This window comes from Schistocerca piceifrons, chromosome 4 (genome assembly GCF_021461385.2).
Source record: "Schistocerca piceifrons isolate TAMUIC-IGC-003096 chromosome 4, iqSchPice1.1, whole genome shotgun sequence".
Classification (NCBI taxonomy): Eukaryota; Metazoa; Arthropoda; class Insecta; order Orthoptera; family Acrididae; genus Schistocerca; species Schistocerca piceifrons.
In genome coordinates this window covers 574,474,810-574,499,472 of record NC_060141.1, presented here as the reverse complement: position 1 = coordinate 574,499,472, position 24,663 = coordinate 574,474,810, and the positions used below count along the sequence as shown (strand labels likewise).

General features: G+C 40.6%; 1 protein-coding gene across 2 annotated transcripts in view; it reads right to left on the bottom strand.

Moving 5' to 3' along the window:
• Positions 1-24,663, bottom strand: part of LOC124794975 (F-box/WD repeat-containing protein 4-like) — a 100,567-nt gene that overhangs the window by 59,436 nt on the left and 16,468 nt on the right. The window contains exons 3-4 of one of the 2 annotated variants that reach the window (XM_047258707.1): positions 20,083-20,265; positions 13,773-13,911 (exon numbers count right to left, since the gene is read on the bottom strand). In XM_047258707.1, the coding sequence (XP_047114663.1) occupies positions 13,773-13,911; positions 20,083-20,265 (322 nt within the window). The remainder of the gene's footprint in view (positions 1-13,772; positions 13,912-20,082; positions 20,266-24,663) is intronic. The other variant, XM_047258708.1, reaches the window with a different exon arrangement.

Sequence of the window (24,663 nt, the reverse complement as noted above, 5' to 3'; positions counted from 1 at the left end):
GAGGCACTTGTGAAAGGTGATGGCAACAGGAATGTTATCAGTTTTCTCGCAGCATAGAAATGCCAGTACTTCCAGTTTTGCTAACTGATGTTACTTCACTGAATTTTCCCTCAAGATGCTCTAAAAAAAATGGTTTTGTGGTCAAAAATGATTTGTCATCAGTTCACATACAGACTAGTTACTGCGGGGAGTGACACTGGGGAGGAAATCATAAGTGGAAACATCAGTTACAATGAAAGTTGTAATCGGACCTGGAGGTATGCACCGACAGCCTAATGGTTAATGCAATTGCTCGTGAAACTTGTGGTCAAGTATCTGCGACAAATTTTAAATAGCCAACACTTTCAAATATTAATAAAAAAATTTCCACCTTTCCCCGGCATTATTATGAACAAACAATGGTGAGGACCAAATAAAGGTAAAAACATACTTGGGAGTCTATTAAACAATGACACAAACACACAGACTCAGAGAAAAATAGTACACTGTCTCACAAAGATCAACAAGCATCTAACCATGCCTCCATAACTTCAAATAACAGCTAGGGATAAATGTTAAAAAATATGGATAAGAAATTATACAGGAAGCATGACAGAGGTCCAAATACAAAACTTTCCATAAATTTATGATGTAAAGACAGATCAGCAATGACTACTACACAGAATTTCATAGTGCTTCCACATCACATTAGACTTTCTTTCCTTCTAACAGTTCCTCTCTACTGTTTAACCTGTTTTATTAGTCGCGCTAGCTTCAATCTGTTTTGTCCACATGAATAACTAATACTCTAAGATCACAAGGGCTTTTAAATTAATCTACCGAGCACAATAACCATGATTATCAAGCTGCAATTACCAAATCACTGCCCTCTTGCTTCTGATGACTAAAGACATCATTCACTTCACAGAAAATTAACTAGATGAAAGGGGAGTTGAGGTTTCAGTCTATCTATGGAAAGGAAAATCTAGGTCCAGATTATGCCCAATCATTTCATATTTTTCATGAAACTCACAAAAGGACTAAGAAGTCTAGAAGTTATTTACAAATCAGAAACCCAGAATATTAACAGACATTGTTAAAGAAGCACTAGAAATGGACACAGTACACTGGTGGGTGGGCGGCCCCAAGGAAACAACTATCAGGACAGAATGAAAGACGTCACCTGAAATGAACTCAGCCAAAACTTCTGTGGTCCAATGGTACCAAAGCAACTGCATTACTGATACTGCACTAAAGAAAGGTGAACTACACCTGCTCAGCATTAGGAGAGCAATATGTGGGGTCCTGCAGACTCGAATGGCAAATCTGTCATCCACCTACAAATCAAAATTGATGATATGGAACTAAGTAAAACACATATCCCTGTAAAGTACGAACACTGAATAAGTTAACTGCCAAGATTGCTAAAATAATTTATTCATATATAAGGGGCATTCAAAAAGAAACGAGCCAGAGGTTTAATTACAGAAACCAGTGCCTGTATGCTAGAAGTATTGACCCTGGCTGTTGAGCTGTTGAGACACTTGTCCCACTGTGACACAAGGTGGTGAATGGCTGTCTCATAAAAGTCCCAGGGGTGCGATGTTAACCAGTTCCGCACGTACAGCTGGACATTGTCACCTGAGGTGAATCGTTTGCCTCTCAGAGTCTTTTTAAGGAGACCAAAAGTGGCGTAGTCACAGGGAAAGAGGTCCGAACTGTATCATTGGCCGAGAACCTCCCATTTGAATTTCTGCAGGAGTGCCACGACTGTGTTGGCCATATGAAGCTTTGATTGCCTGCTCATTTTGATCACTTGTTGAAGGGTGGTCAAGGTTTGCGAGTAATGTTGGGCATTCACTGTTTTCCCGTGCCGTAGGAAGTGACTCAGAAGGGGGCCATCTTGACCCCCTTAAAAAGGCTCTGAGGAGCAAACGATTCACCTCGGATGACAACGTCCAGCTGTACGTGTGGAACTAGCTAACATCGCAGTCCCAGGAATTTTATGAGACAGCCATTCACCACCTTTTGTCACAGTGGGACAAATATCTCCAACAGCCAGCCAGGGTCAATACTTCTAACATATAGATACTGCTTTCTGTAATTATGCCTGCGGCTCATTTCCTTTTGATGACCCCTCACAAATGACCAATTTCAGCAGTCCTCTGTTGCCATTTTCGGATCTATGTATACATCATTACATCATCTCCTCCTTCAGTACAGCAAGTGGTGCTATGAATGTACAGCACAACCCCACTTTTACATTGCCGGAATTAACATTTCCCTGCTGTTTATGACATTTTTTATCACTCCCGTCAAATTCCCTATGTCCACAACGCTAATTTGCACCTAATTTTGTGTCAACATATTTATGATTTTCCCATAATTTACACATTACTAAAAATGTTCTTGAAGAAAAAAATTACACTGGCATGATGTTGGCCTTCTAGTAGTGTTTACAAATATTACATGGTTAAGTTTCATGACACCAGAGTACTCTACTCAGTGGATTTGAACCGGTAAATCAATGCCTTCTCTGCGTGATAGTAATGGAGATATACTACCGAAGACAGTGCTGCCAAAGCTGAATTACTAAACACAGTCTTCCGAAATGCCTTCACAAAAGAAGATGAAGTAAATATTCCAGAATTCGAATCAAGAACAGCTGCCAGCATGAGTAACATAGAAGTAAATATCCTCGGAGTAGTGAAGCAACTTAAATCACTTAACAAAAGCAAGTCTTCTGGTCCAGACTGTATACCAATTAGGTTCCTTTCAGAGTATGAAGATGCATTAGCTCCATACTTAACAATCATATACAACCATTCGCTCGATGAAAGATTCGCACCCAAAGACTGGAAAGTTGCACAGGTCACACCAATAGTCAAGAAAGGCAGTAGGAGTAATCCACTAAATTACAGGCTCATTTCGTTAACGTTGATATGTAGCAGTATTTTACGACATATATAATGTTCGATCATTATGAATTACCTCGAAGAAAACTGTCTATTGACACACAGTCAACATGGGCTTAGAAAACATCGTTTCTGTGAAACATAACTAGCTCTTTATTCACATGAAGTGTTGAGTGCTATTGACAAGGGATTTCAGATCGATTCCATATTTCTGGATTTCCAGAAGGCTTTTGACACTGTACCACACAAGCAGCTCATAGCGAAATTGCTTGCTTATGGAATATTGTCTCAGTTATGTGACTGGATTTGTGATTTCCTGTCAGAGAAGTCACAGTTCGTAGTAATTGATGGAAAGTCATCGAGTAAAACAGAAGTGATTTCTGGCGTTCCACAATGTAGTGTTATAAGCCCTTTGCTGTTCCTTATCTATATAAACAATTTGGGAGACAATCTGAGCAGCTATCTTCGGTTGTTTGCAGATGACGCTGTCGTTTATCAACTAATAAAGTCATCAGACGATCAAAACAAACTGCAAAACGATTTAGAAAAGATATCTGGATGATGCGAAAAGTGGCAGTTGACCCTGAATAATGAAAAGTGTGAGGCCATCCACATGAGTGCTAAAAGGAACTCGTTAAACTTCGGTTACACGATAAATCAGTCTAATCTAAAAGCCGTAAATTCAACTAAATACCTAGATATTACAATTACGAACAACTTAAATTGGAAGGAACACACAGGAAATTTTGTGGGGAAGGCTAACCAAAGACTGCGTTTTATTGGCAGGACACACAGAAAATTTAACAGGCCTACTAAGGAGACTGCCTATACTACGCGTGTCAGTCCTCTTTTACAATACTGCTGCACGCGGTGTGGGATCCTTACCAGATCGAACTGACGGAGCACATAGAAAAAGTTCGAAGAAAGGCAGCACATTTTGTATTATCGCGAAATGTGGGAGAGAGTGTCACAGAAATGATACACGATTTGGGATGGACATTCTTAAAAGAAAGGCATTTTTCGTTGCGACGGAATCTTCTTTCAAAATTCCAATCACCAACTTTCTTCTCTGAATGCGAAAATATTTTGTTGACACCAACCTACATAGGGAGGAACGATCACCACGATAAAATAAGAGAAATCAGAGTTCGTACGGAAAGATATAGGTGTTCATTCTTTCCGTGCGCTATACGAGATTGGAATAACAGAGAATTGTGAAGGTGGTTCGATGAGCCCCTGCCAGGCACTTAAATGTGATTTGCGGGGTATCCATGTAGATGGAGATGTAGAAACATGTAAAAGTTAGAACAATTCATGCCATACCAGTTAGAACAATTCATGTCGTACCTCCCTGCCAAGCTCAACTTGGCATGGTGCCTGATGGGAATAACTAGGTTTGCTCAAATGAAGATATCATGACCAATCACAACCATTTCCAAACTGTCTCTACTGCACTAATGCAGTTTCGTGATTGTTGTGATCAGTGTTGACATCTTTGTCGAACCATATTTAGCGTGTTTTGGCACTTGGTCACTTGTAGTGCCAGCTGACACCATCATTTGGCTTTGCGTTGCTCAAATGTTTTTAGTTTGAACACAGTGCCAGTTACGTATTTTTTTCATGCTGAGCAAAACTTGTTTTGAGAATTTATTCTCATTCTCAAGTGCAGTAAATATGTATGTATTTTTGTGATATTACACAAACAAACAGTGTGAGTGATAGTTTGCGTGTGTGTGGTTTTCCACACGACTGAGGATGCACAGTACCTGTTGTTGTTGTGGTCTTCAGTCCTGAGACTGGTTTGATGCAGCTCTCCATGCTACTCTATCCTGTGCAAGCTTCTTCATCTCCCAGTACCTACTGCAACCTACATCCTCCTCAATCTGCTTAGTGTATTCTTCTCTTGGTCTCCCTCTACGATTTTTACCCTCCACGCTGCCCTCCAATACTAAATTGGTCATCCCTCAATGTCTCAGAACACATCCTACCAACCGATCCCTTCTTCTAGTCAAGTTGCGCCACAAGCTGCTCCTCTCCCCAATTCTATTCAATACCTCCTCATTAGTTATGTGATCAACCCATCTAATCTTCAGCATTCTTCTGTAGCACCACATTTCAAAAGCTTCTATTCTCTTCTTGTCTAAGCTATTTATCGTCCACGTTTCACTTCCATACATGGCTACACTCCATACAAATACTTTCAGAAATGACTTCCTGACACTTAAATCTATACTCGATGTTAACAAATTTCTCTTCTTAAGAAACGCTTTCCTTGCCATTGCCAGTCTACATTTTATATCCTCTCTACTTAGACCATCATCAGTTATTTTGCTCCCCAAATAGCAAAACTCCTTTACTACTTTAAGTGTCTCATTTCCTAATCTAATTCCCTCAGCATCACCCGACTTAATTCGACTACATTCCATTATCCTCGTTTTGCTTTTGTTGATGTTCATCTTATACCCTCCTTTCAAGACACTGTCCATTCCATTCAACTGCTCTTCCAAGTCCTTTGCTGTCTCTGACAGAATTACAATGTCATCGGCGAACCTCAAAGTTTTTATTTCTTCTCCATGGATTTTAATACCTACTCCAAACTTTTCTTTTGTTTCCTTTATTGCTTGCTCAATATACAGATTGAATAACATCGGGGATAGGCTACAATCCTGTCTCACTCTTCCCAACCACTGCTTCCCTTTCATACCCCTCCAATCTTATAACTGCCATCTGGTTTCTGTACAAATTGTAAATAGCCTTTCGATCTCTGTATTTTACCCCTGCCACCTTCAGAATTTGAAAGAGAGTATTCCAATCAACATTGTCAAAAGCTTTCTCTAAGTCTACAAATGCTAGAAACGTAGGTTTGCCTTTCCTTAATCTTTCTTCTAAGATAAGTCGTAGGGTCAGTATTGCCTCACGTGTTCCATCATTTCTACGGAATCCAAACTGATCTTACCCAGGTCGTCTTCTATCAGTTTTTCCATTCGTCTGTAAAGAATTCGCGTTAGTATTTTGCAGCTGTGACTTGTTAAACTGATAGTTCGGTTATTTTCACATCTGTCAACACCTGCTTTCTTTGGGATTGGGATTATTATATTCTTTTTCAAGTCTGAGGGTATTTCGCCTGACTCATACATCTTGCTCACCAGATGATAGAGTTTTGTCAGGACTGGCTCTCCCAAGGTTGTCAGTAGTTCTAATGGAATGCTGTGTACTCCGGGGGCCTTGTTTCGACTCAGGTCTTTCAGTGCTCTGTCAAACTCTTCACGCAATATCATATCTCCCATTTCATCTTCATCTACATACTCTTCCATTTCCATAATATTGTCCTCAAGTACATCGCCCTTGTATAGGCCCTCTATATACTCCTTCCACCTTTCTGCTTTCCCTTCTTTGCTTAGAACTGGGTTTCCATCTGAGCTCTTGATATTCATTCAAGTGGTTCTCCTTTCTCCAAAGGTCTCTAATTTTCCTGTAGGCAGTATCAATCTTACCCCCAGTGAGATAAGCCTCTACATCCTTACATTTGTCCTCTGGTCATCCCTGCTTAGCCATTTTGCACTTCCTGTCAATATCATTTTTGAGACGTTTGTATTCCTCTTTGCCTGCTTCATTTACTGCATTTTTATATTTTCTCCTTTCATCAATTAAATTCAATATTTCTTCTGTTACCCAAGGGTTTCTACTAGCCCTTGTCTTTTTACCTATTTGACCCTCTGCAGCCTTCACTATTTCATCCCTCAAAGCTACCCATTCTTCTTCTACTGTATTTCTTTCCCCCATTCCTGTCCATTGTTCCCTTACGTTCTCCCTGAAACTGTGTACAATCTCTGGTTCTTTCAGTTTATCCAGGTCCCATCTCCTTAAATTCCCACCTTTTTGCAGTTTCTTCAGTTTTAATCTACAGTTCATAACTAATAGATTGTGGTCACAGTCCACATTTGCCCCTGGAAATGTCTTACAATTTAAAACCTGGTTCCTAAATCTCTGTCTTACCATTATATAATCTATCTGAAACCTTTTAGTATCTCCAGGGTTCTTCCATGTATACAACCTTCTTTCATGATTTCTTTAACCAAGTATTAGCTATGATTAAGTTATGCTCTGCGCAAAATTCTATTAGGCGGCTTCCTCTTTCATTTCTTAGCCCCAATCCATATTCACCTACTATGTTTTCTTCTCTTCCTTTTCCTACTGACGAATTCCAGTCACCCATTACTATTAAATTTTCGTCTCCCTTCACTACCTGAATAATTTCTTTTATCTAATCATACATTTCATCAATTTCTTCGTCATCTGCAGAGCTAGTTGGCATATAAACTTGTACTACTGTAGTAGGTGTGGGCTTCGTGTATCTTGGCCACAATAATGCATCCACTATGCTGTTTGTAGTAGCTTACCCGTACACCTACTTTTTTATTCATTATTAAACCTACTCCTGCATTACCCCTATTTGATTTTGTATTTATAACCCTGTATTCACCTGACCAGAAGTCTCGTTCGTCCTGCCACCGAACTTCACTAATTCCCACTATATCTAACTTTAACCTATCCATTTCCCTTTTTAAATTTTCTAACCTACCTGCCCGATTAAGGGATCTGACATTTCACGCTCCGATCCGTAGAATGCCAGTTTTCTTTCTCCAGATAACCACGTCCTCCTGAGTAGTCCCCGCCCGGAGATCCGAATGGGGGACTATTTTACCTCCGGAATATTTTACCCAAGAGGACGCCATCATCATTTAATAACACAGTGAAGCTGCATGCCCCTTGCTTTCAGCCGTTCGCAGTACCAGAACAGCAAGGCCATTTTGGTTAGTGTTACAAGGCCAGATCAGTCAATCATCCAGACTGTTGGCCCTGCGACTATTGAAAAGGCTGCTGCCCCTCTTCAGGAACCACACGTTTGTCTGGCCTCTCAACAGATACGCCTCCGTTGTGGTTGCACCTACAGTACGGCTATCTGTATCATTGAGGCACGCAAGCCTCCCCACCAACGGCAAGGTCCATGGTTCATGGGGGGAGAACAGTACCTGATAACCTCAAAAACACAACTACAGTGCAACAGACACAGAATAACACATATTCACTTATGTACATATTTGCACTTGACAACGAGAAAAAATTCTTTTAACGTTTCATGCTAAGCATGAACAAATATGCAATTTATGCAGTATTTCATTATTTAAATAATGTACAACATCTGTAGGCTTTCAAAAACATCGATTATTCCTACAGTTCAGGTTTTGCATATCAGTTTTTTTACAGTACCTGGTGGTGTATCTTTACGAATTATGATATTTGAGAGGTACCAGGCTACTTCAAATTCAAATTTAAAATGCATGTATTTGCATATTTTTGGAGTTTGAGCATATTATTGTCAAACTTAGAGGAAATGGCCATTAAGATGCATGTTTTTGACATGTAGAGGCCATATTGAGATTCATTTTGTTCCCTGACAACCCAATAACCTCCCAGAATATTAGACCAATAAATTTCCAAAATGAGGTAATACAGGGCGAGCCATCGGAATAAAAGTCTTTCAGGTAAACATGAGTAGCTTATGGAGGGGCATGGTCTTCTTTATCCACTTAGGTAGTCTCTCTGATAAGGATGCTAAAGACTTGCGATGGTTCATTGTTGCAAGATGGATTATTGGAGTAGAAATGTGCTTCGGTATTTGTTGCCCACAGTTAATCCATGTTCAGGTCGCTCACCTGATCTCTGCAGTGCGCCAACAATGCCCTACTAGTTATTGTTGGCATTTCAGAATATGAATCATTCTTGCGTGTTTCCGTGCTGTTCACATCGGCTCTTTGCTACCTTCTTCAAGTTACGAATATGCCCAGGCCAAAAACCAATAATTTACACAAATGGATCAGGTGTAATTGTGCTTACACAATGGATGGAAAAATAATATTCTGCCAACTGTGTGAAAAAGAGGTAAGTATAATTTTATCTTTTTCTTTTTCGATAATTTTTCCAATAAATTAAAATAATTATTAAGTTCATCTGTAAATTTGTCTAAAGGAATTACCTTTGGCATTCTTACAAATTAAAGAAAAATGTTAAATGTTGTGAGGGGATCGAAGTTCCAATTTTTAGAAACTTGTTTGTAGTCTTGATTCACCTTTTTGAGTGACCATCTCGCGGTTACACACTGTTCTCTTACATTTTTGTACAATTGTACGTACTTATTTATTCACTTCTCCAATGCTTTAGGTCAGGGTTGAGAAAACATTTCAACTGGATCAGCATAAAAAGGCATCTCAGCACCAGAACAACATAACCAAGACACGGTTAAAAATTTCACAGCAACCATTGATCTCCTCAGTTTTGAAGCACATGGTCGACAAAAAAAATTTCAATGAAGATCTCTGCAAGGCTTCAATAAAAGTAAACATCCCCTTGAATAAGCTGGAGAATAAAGTATCAATGACCTTCTTGAAAAAATACACAGGAAAAAGATATCCTTCACGAGACAAAGCTCAGAAAGAACTATGTAGATGCATTGTATAAAAAGGTTTTCTGGTAATTTTCATGACTGTAGGTATGAGAAAGTCAATGGATATAATTTGGTACATATGTGGGCCAAAATAATAGTCATTTAGTTTTAAAAAACTAAAAAAAAAAAAAAAAAAAAAAAAAAAAAAAAAAAAAAAAAAAAAAAAATAGATTTAAATTTTGCTCATTTTTGTAAAATGAACATTGTTACTTGAACATTAAAAAAAAAAAAACTAAATTTAAAGTGAGTGAAGTTTTTCAAGAAAGGACAAGACAAATGAAGAGTGGACTTGAGAAGGAGACAGTTTGTCTCTAAACATTCACTGCAAAAAAGAAAGTAAATTTATTTTTAAAGAATACTGTATAATTTTTTGTGTGAATTAAATTACTATTATTTTGGTCAATGTATATACATAAGAAAATAATCAAAATATAAGTAGGTGCTAAAATGGATATAGTTTGTTTTCGTGTATACATCTGCTACGTAGTGTCCACATGTTTATGTGTATTTTTAAATTTAGTTTCTCTATTACAGGCATTGGAGAATATTAGGAAAGACATTGGTGACTCTGGAGTCTGGCTATCCATTGACGAAATCACTGATTCTTGCAGTCTTTGCCAATATTGAATTGTTTAAAATAAATTATAGGTAATATAATAATTTTCCAAATTATATCCCAAGACAATTAGTTTTTCATACCATGTCCTGAGCCAATAATAAAAATAATTGTAAAATTTGTAAAATCCTTCGATTTTCTTTCAGGCACGCTATGGAGAAGTGAAGATCAGAAACAAGGTTTTGGCCATTGTGACAGATAGCGCATATACCGTATTCACTCGAATCTAAGCCGCACCTGAAATTTGAGACTCTAAATTCAAGGGGAGAGAAAATTTTTAGACAGTAAATTTTTAGACTGCACTTCCAAATCGAAACGAAGTTGGTCCACTGTAAAATGAGACACAATTGGGGTCAAATGGATGAAGATACAGCTACAGTAGTTTGGTTCGAGTCGTAAGCTTAAGACCAAGTAGCCACTGCTATGTGTCAGGCGCTCCGTCCATATTTATACGGGTACCCTTCCTTTTTCACTTGCTTCGTCTGGTTTGAATCGATTGCTTATTTTGCTTTGATCTGATAAGTGCCGTACTCTTTGTTATAGGTGTTTACGTCACTAAGCTGAAAATGCATTATTGTTCTGTGTGATGCATTGTTTGTTGCATTCTGATGATGAGTGTTTACGACCTGTCGCCGATTGCGGCATGGCCTGCGTTTGTGCATGGTACACCAGCTTACATTAAAAAGAGAGAGAGAGAGAGAGAGAGAGAGAGAGAGAGAGAGGAATTGTCTCATGAGCGAAACAATGGCAAGAGATTGCTATTTGTTGTTACTTACACTGCTGCTTTCTTTGATAATGACCAACAAGAATCAAATAATAGACTGTGTATGATAGAAGATGTTCTGAAAGAGAGTTTAGCAAAAATTTTCTCCGTTTGAAAATCTTTGCACATGCCTCTTTAGTACATAACATTGAGAATCTAGATGATTTCATGTTGTCTGATGTCGCTGCTCTTAAAGTTTTACCTGTAGCGTCATGTGATGCTGAATGATCATTTTCAAGACTGAAAATACTGTTATCTGACCACAGGAAAAATTTTCATGTAGAGAATATGGAAAAAAAGTTGGTAGTTCAAACAAACAAATTTTCAGCATTTACCGAACTTATCGTGTAAGTACCTATGTTATGGTTCATTTTATTCACTGGGTTATAGCCATTATTGAAAATATTTTATAGTTATTCATTAATTTTCCCAGGTAAGATGCATATTTTAAAGAATTTATCTAGGCTAAGAGAAGTGCATAATTAAAGAATTTTTGCTGCATATTTCAGGGAGTTTCGGCGCATATTTCGTGGGTTTTAAGTGCATATCGATCCTAACACTAATTATGACATATGAAATTGAGTCAAACGTTCCTACTTCCCAGACAGTTACCAGTTTCAGTTACATCAGCAGTTTTTATTAGATAATAAACGAGTTCCTGATAAGCCTTTTGATGCCTGTTATGCACATATATCATACATAAAGTGCAAAAATACAAGGGGGTATCCTACACGTAACTTAACTTTTACAGCTTAAAACTTTATTACCCACTTTTTACACCATTTTTTGAAGTCTCTTTGAAAGTGTAAAAGCAGGGTTTCACTGTATGTCCACGTTGGTATTTTGAGCTACTCTGCCGGCTTGTCAATTTTAAAATGACAGCTATGTATACACATATTATTAGGCCACTTACAAAAGCTCACAGTCCTCACCACTTTACAGCATAGATCCAAAGATGGCAACAGAGAATTGGCCAAAACTGATCATATACATGAAAATAAATGATATTAGCGACCTTGGCAGTTGAGAATATATTCAGTGTTCATAATACTACAGACTGCCCCCACGTTGATGACATCAGAAATCTGTATCTCTGTAAAGTTCTGTAAGCGTCAACAAATTCTGCTCATCACTACACCCTACTGAGTGTGGTGCTTACCAAATGAAGCAGTCACCATCACAGGGTGAAGGCACTGTCTGTACCAACAGGAATTGTTGCTAGCACCAGTGTGTGGAAGTCTGCTCCCATTGGATTCTAATGCCAGAATGCCCTCCTAACTTCCTCCAAGTTCTCTTTCGTGTCTCCATAAGGATAAACAGGGCTAATCTTGCCTCAGACAATCAAACATGTGTAACAATTGTTTTGTGTATCAGCCAATGGAAACTCGAAGCTACCATCCCCCCCTCAATGAAATCATGAGAACATCCCCTCCTCATGAAATCATGAGAACAGCTAGTCGGGTGTTACCACACACAGACGGAAAGTTTGTTTTTGACTGAACCGCATGGCATCAGTTTATTACAACAATAACTTATTTTGGGAACATAAGATTCGACCATCAATGTCGTCTCGCTTCACAGTTATAGTGCAGGAGGATGTGGCCACAGACTAGACAGCAACAGAGGGATGCTTTGAGAAAATAGTTCAGGAAGAATAGCTTCAACCAGAACAACCTATTAGAGTACACCATGTGAGCATTTCCACTGCTGTGACAGTGGCTAGTCGATTGCTGGAGTATGCAAGGAACTCTAAGGTTTTTAACCTGCTCCTCCATGGAGAGTCAAAAGGGAAGGAGTGTCTCACCAGAGGGCCTCGTGCCGCCACGGCATGACTTTGAACAAAGGCCACACCAAGATGCTTGATTTCTAAAGGACTTTGTTCCAACATCATTTTATTGTGTAACCACTCATTTGTGAACAGGTGACAAAGGAGGTGCCCTGACTTTGTCTAGCGAATATGGAAAGAACTGCAGGGACACTGTCCTCAGGATTGTGGCGGCATCTCCACATTCAGGGCACACACATCTGAAAAATTTAACAAGATGCAAAAACTTATTAACTCTAGGAACAATTGAAGTGCTCAACCATACTTCAAAGGAGACTTGTCTAAACTACACTGACAGAGGGATTCTGACAAACGTTATTCATTGGTCTCTTGTAGTTGTTTGTGATTTATGGATGGCGGGAATTAGCACGACACGAAACAAGTCCCATACAACTGGCAGACCCTGTTCATTACCCCCACTCTTTTATCGACAAAATTTTGACGATAAAGTAAATTTTCTGTCTCTGTTTATCACAATCAAATTTCATCTTTACTTCATTATTATGTCTTGCTGTGCAGGTTTCAGTTATTAGTCCTCTTCCGCACTGTTCAAAATAATACCAGTTTCTAAAATTATGAGATGGAATTACTAGCCAGTACTTATCTACAGGAGGCAAATACCTGTTCTGTCAAAACACACACACACACACACACACACACACACACACACACCACAGAGAGAGAGAGAGAGAGGCCAATACTGTATTAATCACATACAAGTAACGGAAAACTAATATTAAACTTTATTGTGAAATGCAAGTGACGAGCTGCAGCGCGCTTCAGACTAACATACAAGCCACGACCTCCCCTGCAGAAGTCCTCCACAGATGGGGACAAAACACTGGGTTATCTAATAGACCACAGCATAATACCCTGTGAATTTTAGTAATGTTGAACTATATGTTAGTTAAATGTTTTTTTCCAATGGTTTATACGAGCTATCAATCCCAGACAGCAAAAACCAAATACACAAGTTATCAGATAAAATTTTACTTTGAAACTGTCAAACTCATTCACGATTCCAGAAATTTATTACTTACACACAAAACACACACATGAAATTATGAACATTTAAGATGTCAGAGAGAAAATATTACATATATTTGAGATTCATAAAATTTCTAGATAAAGGAATCTTAATTTAAATATATATATACACACACACACACCTTTACAGTTCTGTCTCTTGAGCCAGTAATTAACACAACTCCATTGCAATCAACAGCATCTATATTAGATGTGTGACTTGAAGTCTGAGCAAATAACAGTTCTCCAGTGGCACAAGACCAGCCACAAATTGCTGCATCCCTGACAAATTAAGATAGTTGTGATTAGTCTAAAATGCAAAATAATTGTTTATATATTTTTAACAATTTAGCACATATTAAAAAGAGACTTTTTCACACAATGTTAGTACAATGTATAACATCTGCATTTTTGTTCTCAGTCTATTATTGGTGTCACTGGTCAGAGTACGTTAAACTGTGCTACTGTACCCATAATGTTGAAAGGGGTGAGGGAGGGGGAGAGGGAGGGGGAGAGGGAGGGGGAGAGGGAGGGGGAGAGGGAGGGGGAGAGGGAGGGGGAGAGGGAGGGGGAGGGAGGGAGGGGGAGGGAGGGAGGGAGGGGGAGAGGGAGGGGGAGAGGGAGGGGGGATGGAGGGGGAGGGAGGGGGAGAGGGGGGGGAGGGAGAGGGGGAGGGAGGGAGGGAGGGGGAGGGAGGGAGGGAGGGAGGGGGGAGGGGGAGGGAGGGGGAGAGGGAGGGAGGGGGAGAGGGAGGGAGGGGGAGAGGGAGTGAGGGGGAGAGGGAGGGAGGGGGAGGGGGAGAGGGAGGGAGGGGGAGAGGGAGGGAGGGGGAGAGGGAGGGAGGGGGAGAGGGAGGGAGGGGGAGAGGGAGGGAGGGGGAGAGGGAGGGATGGGGAGAGGGAGGGAGGGGGAGAGGGAGGGATGGGGAGAGGGGGTAGAGATTTATATATAGATGTTTTGGGTTTGGGAAAATATTGATAAATTAAGTAACAACCACTCCATATAGATCTGGATTACTCCACTGCCTCTATTACATAGTTCACATCGTATGCAGAAGGACAACCCACATGCAAAAGTCCAAATGTGTATGGAACAGGCAAAGTAATTAATTATGTAGTAAGTACTCTTCCTATGTAGTGAACAGTGTTATGCATAGCATGACTGATTATTTAAATGAATTATTGAATTGGGTGCAGAAAATTTCAACCTGTCTGATCATTCATGTTGAAGCACGTTTGCTTCTGATACTGACAAAAACACCAGTCCTGGATTAAACTGGTTGTCACATTAATTAATGTCTGTTCACTACACAAGCAAAGACATAGATGGTGAAACTTTAATAAATGCGACTATGTAGTGAAGTAATATTTCCATCAGGGAAATCAAGGCAAGAATATTTTATGATAGTTTTATTTACAATAACAAAAAAACATCTGCACAGGCTGTAAATCAACACTTTACAGAAAATTTTCAAACAAAGGTCCTCAGCGTAGGTTAGAACAGCTTAGGCTTTCAAACTATTAGAAACCAAACATGATGGCTTCTGCAGATGGGTCAATCTTATTACATGAATCATATCCACACAAAGTTCAGAGTGAAATATCACAATGTGATCTCAATTTATTTAAAAAAGAATCTAGTTCTTATCAATAACAATCCCTAAAATGAGGGAAAAACAAAAGCAATGAAAAGAGTCACTGATAATACTCTGTATGCCCTGTATGCAGCCAGTTATGGAGGGGGAGGAGCAGTGACAAGCACAGATTGTGTCTTTATCCAATAGTTTATGTTTTTGTTTTTACAAAGAAGTTTAGTGTCATTACAATATAAAATACATCAGTAATTGTTTTAATTTGTGGTTTTATTCTGTGCGATTTTAGTAATGTAGTTTTGTGCTGCCTGCAGGGCTACATTCATGTAATTTTTGTCTCATGTTTAAATGGTTATCCTAGAGTAACCAGTTTCATTACTTTAGTACATTCTTTGATACTATTATATGGCTCTACATTGTGGGAGATGGATAGGGACTAGATGCGGGCGCAGAGGAAACTGGCTGCTGTCTGCAAACAATTAGGATATGTATTGGCCCTGTTTGGCAAATCTTAGACTGCTACCCTTGAGGTAAAGCACTATTGGGGAACCTTTGATGCCTCTAGAAACCTCGATGTCACTGCATGTTGCGAAGTGCATAACCAGTTAACCTTGGTCCTCCACTTGATAAGAAAGAACATGATAAACAGGGAAAATACATTTTCATCTTCTCGCGGCATAATGAATAATCCATTAAATTTCGGGCATGCAGCCGCGCAAATAAAATTTCCTCTACTGATATTTCGGCCGCGTATCGTCCGGTCATCTTCAGAGCGAGTCACAAGACGCGGCTGCATGCCCGAAATTTAATGGATTAGGGAAAATACATTTTCAGAGCAAAGCTACTCTCTGCCCCATCCCTAGTATTATTATTTTAGATTTCAGTACCTCCTTTCAAATTCTCTGCATACACTCATTATAAAAATTTAAACAATAACAAATAATTCTGACATTGATGTATACCATCCATTTACAAACAGAGCCACACTCCAAATTTGCTGTTACAGTTGCACAGGAATGATCAACCAGCTCTTCAGTCAGAAGCATAGCCAGAACCACACCGTGCTCAACAACATCCACATAAGAAAATATGCTGCTCACATTCCTCTTCAATGGCTGCTTCACAGCCAGAGCCATCTGTAAATGTTTTTTTTTTTTCCTTTTTCTGTGCCTGCTTCCCAGAATTTCACTTGTGGAAATTGTTCCTTCAGTGTATTATGGTCACCTGCAATTCTGTTTTCCATCACATAATCCCCCCTATCTATCACTCTGCTGCTGTTCCTACCACATTCCCTAAACCCCCCCCCCCCTCCCCACTCCCTACTCTACCAGTTTCATATGCTTTTTTATACCTCAGCCTAGTCAAGACATAATCCAGTAGCCCCTCCTTACACTTTTTCTCAGTAGTTTTCCGAAACAGAAAACACACAGCATCTACATCTACATCTACATCTACATTTATACTCCGCAAGCCACCCAACGGTGTGTGGCGGAGGGCACTTCACGTGCCACTGTCATTACCTCCCTTTCCTGTTCCAGACGCGTATGGTTCGCGGGAAGAACGACTGTCTGAAAGCCTCCATGCGCGCTCTAATCTCTCTAATTTTACATTCGTGATCTCCTCGGGAGGTATAAGTAGGGGGAAGCAATATATTCGATACCTCATCCAGAAACGCACCCTCTCGAAACCTGGACAGCAAGCCACACCGCGATGCAGAGCGCCTCTCTTGCAGAGTCTGCCACTTGAGTTTATTAAACATCTCCGTAACGCTATCACAGTTACCAAATAACCCTGTGACGAAACGCGCCGCTCTTCTTTGGATCTTCTCTATCTCCTTCGTCAACCCGATCTGGTACGGATCCCACACTGATGAGCAATACTCAAGTATAGGTCGAACGAGTGTTTTGTAAGCCACCTCCTTTGTTGATGGACTACATTTTCTAAGCACTCTCCCAATGAATCTCAACCTGGTACCCGCCTTACCAACAACTAATTTTATATGATCATTCCACTTCAAATCATTCCGCACGCATACTCCCAGACATTTTGCAGAAGTAACTGCTACCAGTGTTTGTTCCGCTATCATATAATCATACAATAAAGGATCCTTCTTTCTATGTATTCGCAATACATTACATTTGTCTATGTTAAGTGTCAGTTGCCACTCCCTGCACCAAGTGCCTATCCGCTGCAGATCTTCCTGCATTTCGCTACAATTTTCTAATGCTGCAACTTCTCTGTATACTACAGCATCATCCGCGAAAAGCCGCATGGAACTTCCGACACTATCTTCTAGGTCATTTATATATATATTGTGAAAAGCAATTGTCCCATAACACTCCCCTGTGGCACGCCAGAGGTTACTTTAACGTCTGTAGACGTCTCTCCATTGATAACAACATGCTGTGTTCTGTTTGCTAAAAACTCTTCAATCCAGCCACACAGCTGGTCTGATATTCCGTAGGCTCTTACTTTGTTTATCAGGCGACAGTGCGGAACTGTATCGAACGCCTTCCGGAAGTCAAGAAAAATAGCATCTACCTGGGAGCCTGTATCTAATATTTTCTGGGTCTCATGAACAAATAAAGCGAATTGGGTCTCACACGATCGCTGTTTCCGGAATCCATGTTGATTCCTACATAGTAGATTCTGGGTTTCCAAAAACGACATGATACTCGAGCAAAAAACATGTTCTAAAATTCTACAACAGATCGACGTCAGAGATATAGGTCTATAGTTTTGCACATCTGCTCGACGACCCTTCTTGAAGACTGGGACTATCTGTGCTCTTTTCCAATCATTTGGAACCCTCCGTTCCTCTAGAGACTTGCGGTACACGGCTGTTAGAAGGGGGGCAAGTTCTTTCGCGTACTCTGTGTAGAATCGAATTGGTATCCCGTCAGGTCCAGTGGACTTTCCTCTGTTGAGTGATTCCAGTTGCTTTTCTATTCCTTGGACACTTATTTCGATGTCAGCCATTTTTTCGTTTGTGCGAGGATTTAGAGAAGGAACTGCAGTGCGGTCTTCCTCTGTGAAACAGCTATGGAAAAAGGTGTTTAGTATTTCAGCTTTACGCTTGTCATCCTCTGTTTCAATGCCATCATCATCCCGTAGTGTCTGGATATGCTGTTTCGAGCCACTTACTGATTTAACGTAAGATCAGAACTTCCTAGGATTTTCGGTCAAGTCGGTACATAGAATTTTACTTTCAAATTCACTGAACGCTTCACGCATAGCCCTCCTTACGCTAACTTTGACATCGTTTAGCTTCTGTTTGTCTGAGAGGTTTTGGCTGCGTTTAAACTTGGAGTGGAGCTCTCTTTGCTTTCGCAGTAGTTTCCTAACTTTGTTGTTGTACCACGGTGGGTTTTTCCCGTCCCTCACAGTTTTACTCGGCACGTACCTGTCTAAAACGCATTTTACGATTGCCTTGAACTTTTTCCATAAACACTCAACATTGTCAGTGTCGGAACAGAAATTTTCGTTTTGATCTGTTAGGTAGTCTGAAATCTGCCTTCTATTACTCTTGCTAAACAGATAAACCTTCCTCCCTTTTTTTATATTCCTATTAACTTCCATATTCAGGGATGCTGCAACGGCCTTATGATCACTGATTCCCTGTTCTGTACATACAGAGTCGAAAAGTTCGGGTCTGTTTGTTATCAGTAGGTCCAAGATGTTATCTCCACGAGTCGGTTCTCTGTTTAATTGCTCGAGGTTATTTTCGGATAGTGCATTCAGCATAATGTCACTCGATGCTCTGTCCCTACCACCCGTCCTAAACATCTGAGTGTCCCAGTCTATGTCTGGTAAATTGAAATCTCCACCTAAGACTATAATATGCTGAGAAAATTTATGTGAAATGTATTCCAAATTTTCTCTCAGTTGTTCTGCCACTAATGCTGCTGAGTCGGGAGGTCGGTAAAAGGAGCCAATTATTAACCTAGTTCGGTTGTTGAGTGTAACCCCCACCCATAATAATTCACAGGAACTATCCACTTCTACTTCACTACAGGATAAACTACTACTAACAGCGACGAACACTCCACCACCGGTTGCATGCAATCTATCCTTTCTAAACACCGTCTGTACCTTTGTAAAAATTTCGGCAGAATTTATCTCTGGCTTAAGCCAGCTTTCTGTACCTATAACGATTTCAGCTTCAGTGCTTTCTATCAGCGCTTGAAGTTCTGGTACTTTACCAACGCAGCTTCGACAGTTGACAATTACAATACCGATTGCTGCTTGGTTCCCGCATGTCCTGACTTTGCCCCGCACCCGTTGAGGCTGTTGCCCTTTCTGTACTTGCCCAAGGCCATCTAACCTAAAAAACCGCCCAGTCCACGCCACACAACCCCTGCTACCCGTGTAGCCGCTTGTTGCGTGTAGTGGACTCCTGACCTATCCAGCGGAACCTGAAACCCCACCACCCTATGGCGCAAGTCGAGGGACTTCACAAAATCCGTAACTACTGTAGTCACATGTAAAATAAAGTAACAATGTAGCAAGACAAATGGAACAAGGGAAAGTTTGTGTGACTACTTATTAATCATTGACGAGTGTGAAGTGCCTCGTGCAACATGCTTGCAAACCTTTTTAGTGGTTGGCTTTGCCTGATAAACATACGTGCAGACACAGAGACTACATAAAGAAAGGAATTACATTTGTTTTTGCCAAATTCTACAACATACAGAAAAATTACTACACATAACTTTTACTACAAAAAATAATAATAATTCGAATATTCTTAGTGCACTATTGTGACCATCATCCTTTTTTGTGACGCTGCCAAATTTCTGTTTGTTCTCTTCTTTAATAGTGAGTGCCTTATATTATGAAAAGATACAAATATCAGCATCTACCTGCTACCACTGATGATAATTTCATCATGTATTACAAATCTGCAAATATCATCAGTGTGTCCTTTTAGAGAGAACAGGGCACGAGAAACATTTAAACCTTTCTTCGTTCGCTTGTATCCTTCTATCACATTTCCTCTGCTCAGCCACAGAACCTTGTCAGACAATGACAACCATGGCATGTACCTACAACAATAAGAGAAAAACTCATGATACTGTAAAGGTTTTACTATTCAATTTAACTGACAGTGTCAGTTAACTGATAAAAGTTCTCACAAGTGGAACACCTGAAAATAAACAAATAAAAATAAAAAGTATTCCAAGCTATTTCTACATGTGTGCTGATGGTCATGCTGCTGCTGAATTTCCTAAATCAAAATAATCATTTATGGATGTCAAAAACTTCACAGTCGACATCAAGAACGCTACTCTGATAGAGTGACTAGACTAGTTAAATTATTAGAATGATAAAACTTTATGTTCACTCTAATACCATACTAAATTGTTCTTCAGTTACAAAAAAACTTTAACGTTCACTCATTGGTGTTCATCTTCATGAGGTCTTGGTGTAATCAACACATACTTATAACAGATCTGAATGGAAACTGAAATGAAAACACTGATGCACAGTGTTACCCTAAGAAGTCAATCTGTTAACTGTCAACTCATTCTATTGGGTGGCAACTGCTTTGGTATCTAGCAGCATTTCCCTGAACCTGCGTGGCGATCAAGTATTGTGGAAGTTTACAACAATATTGATACAGTGCTACAAACATTTATACAATATTTAAGAAATCAAAAGAGAAAAATAGCCCCAAGCATACCACAAAGACACTCATGCTTGCTGCACTGCATAGTTTCCACAATTAGAAACAGAGTACTCAATTTCATTATTACAATATGAGAAGATAACCAAGAAAATTACAAGAAACAGAAAAGTGGTCCCAGCAATGCCCAAACATAAGCAGTGATACAGTTTCAGCTCCCAGACAAAACAACATCAATGAATACTTTCTTCTAAAAACAAATTTTGTGGTATGGTAGTGCTTGCTTTGCTTTCAGTCTAAGACTGTAGACTTTTGATCATGAATAAAAAGTGCATTTATTCAAGTTCCACATCATCCTTTTTTTATTATTTTTTTTATCTGTTGGGAGTACTCATATTAATGAGTCCCCTCTGTGGAGTGAAAATGTTGACAGGAAAATTTTGATGGAATTCATTCCTTTGATATGTGGGAGGCACACACTAAGATCATGACTTTCCTTAAAAATTTGGAAATAATGTTACAAATAACAGAGCAGGTTGTTCCAGCTCAAATGCCAGCGTGTAGGCAGCTGGGGCCCACGGGGAGAGGTGGGTAATGCAAACAGCTCACAAAATCTGTGACAACACTATTACTGCATTTAAGCATGTAGTTTTCCCATTGCTTGAGGAGTCTGGAATATTACTATGCAGAGTTTTAGTTGCTGGCATGAAGCAATTACTTTAAAAATTGTCTCATTAGATAGCTATATGGTTCTTGAAAAGTTACTGCAACATTTTTCAATGGTTAGTGCTTGCCGAACTATTACTTTCAATTCATTACTGTAGATACAAAGGTGGTTTGATGAGTTCGGTGAAAGTGCAAGGAAAAAAAAATGTTTGTTTCACAAAGAACTCTCCTTATTTCTCAATATAGTCTTCTTTGAGGGATATGCACTTGGTCCAGTGACCCTTGAACGTTTTCATCCCATCAGAAAAATAGGTTCTGTCACACTCTGCAAAATGCTCATTGCCTGCAACTACCACTTCCTCAAAATTTCTTCCCAGCAAGATAAAATTTCAAGTTGGGGAACAGGAAGAAGTACCTTGGGGACTAAGTCCCGCAAACAGAGCAGATGTGGAACCAGTTCAAAGACCCATTGATGCACTACTTCTAGTGTTATCACTGATTTGTACAATGGTGCATTATCCTGCTGAAAGAGCACTTTTTCGCGTGCCACCACTTAACAAATAGTGATGGCCAAAAAGACTGCCCAATACGCAACCTAGCTAAATGATCTCCTCGCAACAAGAGGGCCGAGAGGAGGTTGGTCAAGCCACTGGGAGAGGTTTAATTTCCCCGAGCTTGTTCCCGTGAAGAGAAGAGCAGTGGTGATGCCAAAGTGACACCATCTCCCGACAGAGGGCAAAATGGAGATCATCAGAAGGAATGGAAGAGCTAGTAGGCCAAGGTAAGAGGAATGGGGAGGAGGGAACAAATGAAGTGTAGTCCCCTCAGCAGAGGCCAGTTTCCATCCTTAAGACTCACTGCTACAGGGCACAGAGGCTGGAGGGTGCTGTCTCTCAAAATCTACAGAGGCATCAGCATTCTCCCTGGGTCAGCCTGCAGATTCCAGGGCAGAAAAATGGTAGATGGTGGGCCCAGGCAAACTGGAGGCTGGTTGGGTGTGGGTATCACACGGTGTCACCATTGATGAGAACCTCCAAGTCAGGAAAAAGCAAGACCATTTGCCTTTGTTCATTTTCTTAAAGCCTTTACAGTTGACAAATGAAGACTCAGACATTTGTTGGTTGGAGGGACATAAAAAATCTTCATAGGAGCATTCCTTTTGTCCTGTCCAGGCTGCAGGTTGTGTAGCAGGCAATTTTGCTGCCAGGGGCGAAGACTTGGTGGCTTGTTGTGCAGCTGTAGGAGAAAGAGGTAGGGATGCTATCATGATATTGGACGTCACAACTGTAATAACCAAATTGGAGGTCGCAAGTCAGCATGACCATGTCATTCACGGAGTGAGGCATAGGAAGAACTGTATTACAAGTGCCAAATGGTAAAATGCAGCCAACAACTTGCGAGCAATGGCGTAGGGTACCTTTTTCTTCAAACAGATCTCCTGAACGGCCCTCTCATTGAGGTACATGGGACACTCATGGGATGGGGTGGAATGGTCGTCTTTACAATTGATGCAGGAGGGAGAGGGAGGTGAGTAATTGCCCTTGCGAGTATCTCCATCACAATTAGCACAATTGGCTGCGTTTTGACAGGACATGCATGTGTGGTTACACCAATGACACTGGTAGGAACACATCAGGTTTGGAATGTATGGTTGGACAATGATGACTTCACAGCCTGCCTTAATCTTCAACTGAAGCACTACTCGATCACATGTGAGAAAAAGAGTGTGTGTAGGTACTAAGGTTGCATCAACCTTTTTCATTACCCAATGGACGGCAGTAACACCCTGATCAAAGAGATAAGTTTGGATTTCTCTCTCAATCAACCATTAAGGAGCTGAGTGTAAATAACACCATGCGAAGAATTCAGCGTACAGTGGGCCTCGACACGAACAGGATAGCAGTGGAGGAGCGAAGCTGTAAGCAGTTGTTGGATTTAAAACTCACAATTGGTCTCTAGAAGCAAAGTCCCATTGTGTAAGCAAGAGCAGGATTTCACAGGGCCTGCAATTACATCAACACCTTTCTGAATAACAAACGGATTAACCGTAGCAAAAAACTGACCTCCTATAGTAAATGATACCACAAGGAACCGAGATGCAGCTGGGAGAGTCTCTGAATCTTTAGCCTCACTCAGTTTACATTTAGCAGATATAGACTGAGATGATGATTGGCTCATTGCAAAGAAATCCCCATGACTGCCTGCGTCTGCAATGATGCGCTCCTTCTAACAGGGGACCCTCTCAGAGGGGTCTCACCCACCTAATGTGGTTGTCCACACCTCAGGTCACACCTCCCAAACTCCAGACAGAGGGCCCAACTGGCAATTGGCAAGATAATAGCTCAGGCAATCACATCTCCCTGGGCCTGGCCTATACCAGGGGGTATGTGCGAATCCTAGCTGTTGACCAGGCACTGGGAATTACGCATCAAACACGTGGGCTGGCCTTCAGGAACGCACAGGCAGGAAGAAGAAACAAAGAGAAAACCTCAAATACCAAAGCGGAGGAAGAGGAGGAGATGGAGATAGAAGAAAGAAAGAAAGAAAAAAACAGATGAAATATTCTGATGCTGGGCTTTCAAAACTTCAGAATACACTCCCATCATCCCAGACATGTTCCCCCAGGGACGGGAAAAAGAACTGCAGGATGATAGACATGCAGCACGGTAAAGGAAGAGACGCTGCAAAGGCTGTGGCCCCATGGTAGCCAAGCACAAACTCACCAAAGAGTGGTGAGCCCTTGGGGCAAGGCAGGGGAGGGGAGGGGAGGGCACACATTGATATGTATGCCACAAGCACCACAAATTGGAGGGTCCTCTTGCTGGAGCAAGAAGCCATGCATCTGAGGATTGTGGCCTATGTGAAGGTGAGTACGGAGGACCTCACCCCATTTTCGTGGCTGAAAGGAGGTATGCCACAGCTGCAATGTGGGCTTTACTAGATGCAGATTATTGTCTATCACTTCCAGCCAATCATCCTCCCATCGAAGCACAATTCTGCAGCTCAACACTGAGGTAATACTATGCAAGGGGATGGAACACTAAAATAACTGAGGATCATGACATGCCTCCTTAGCTGCTATATCTGCCCTTTAGTCTTGACAATACACGTGCCCTGGTACCTATCAGAAAGACACCTTCTCTAGCTGTTA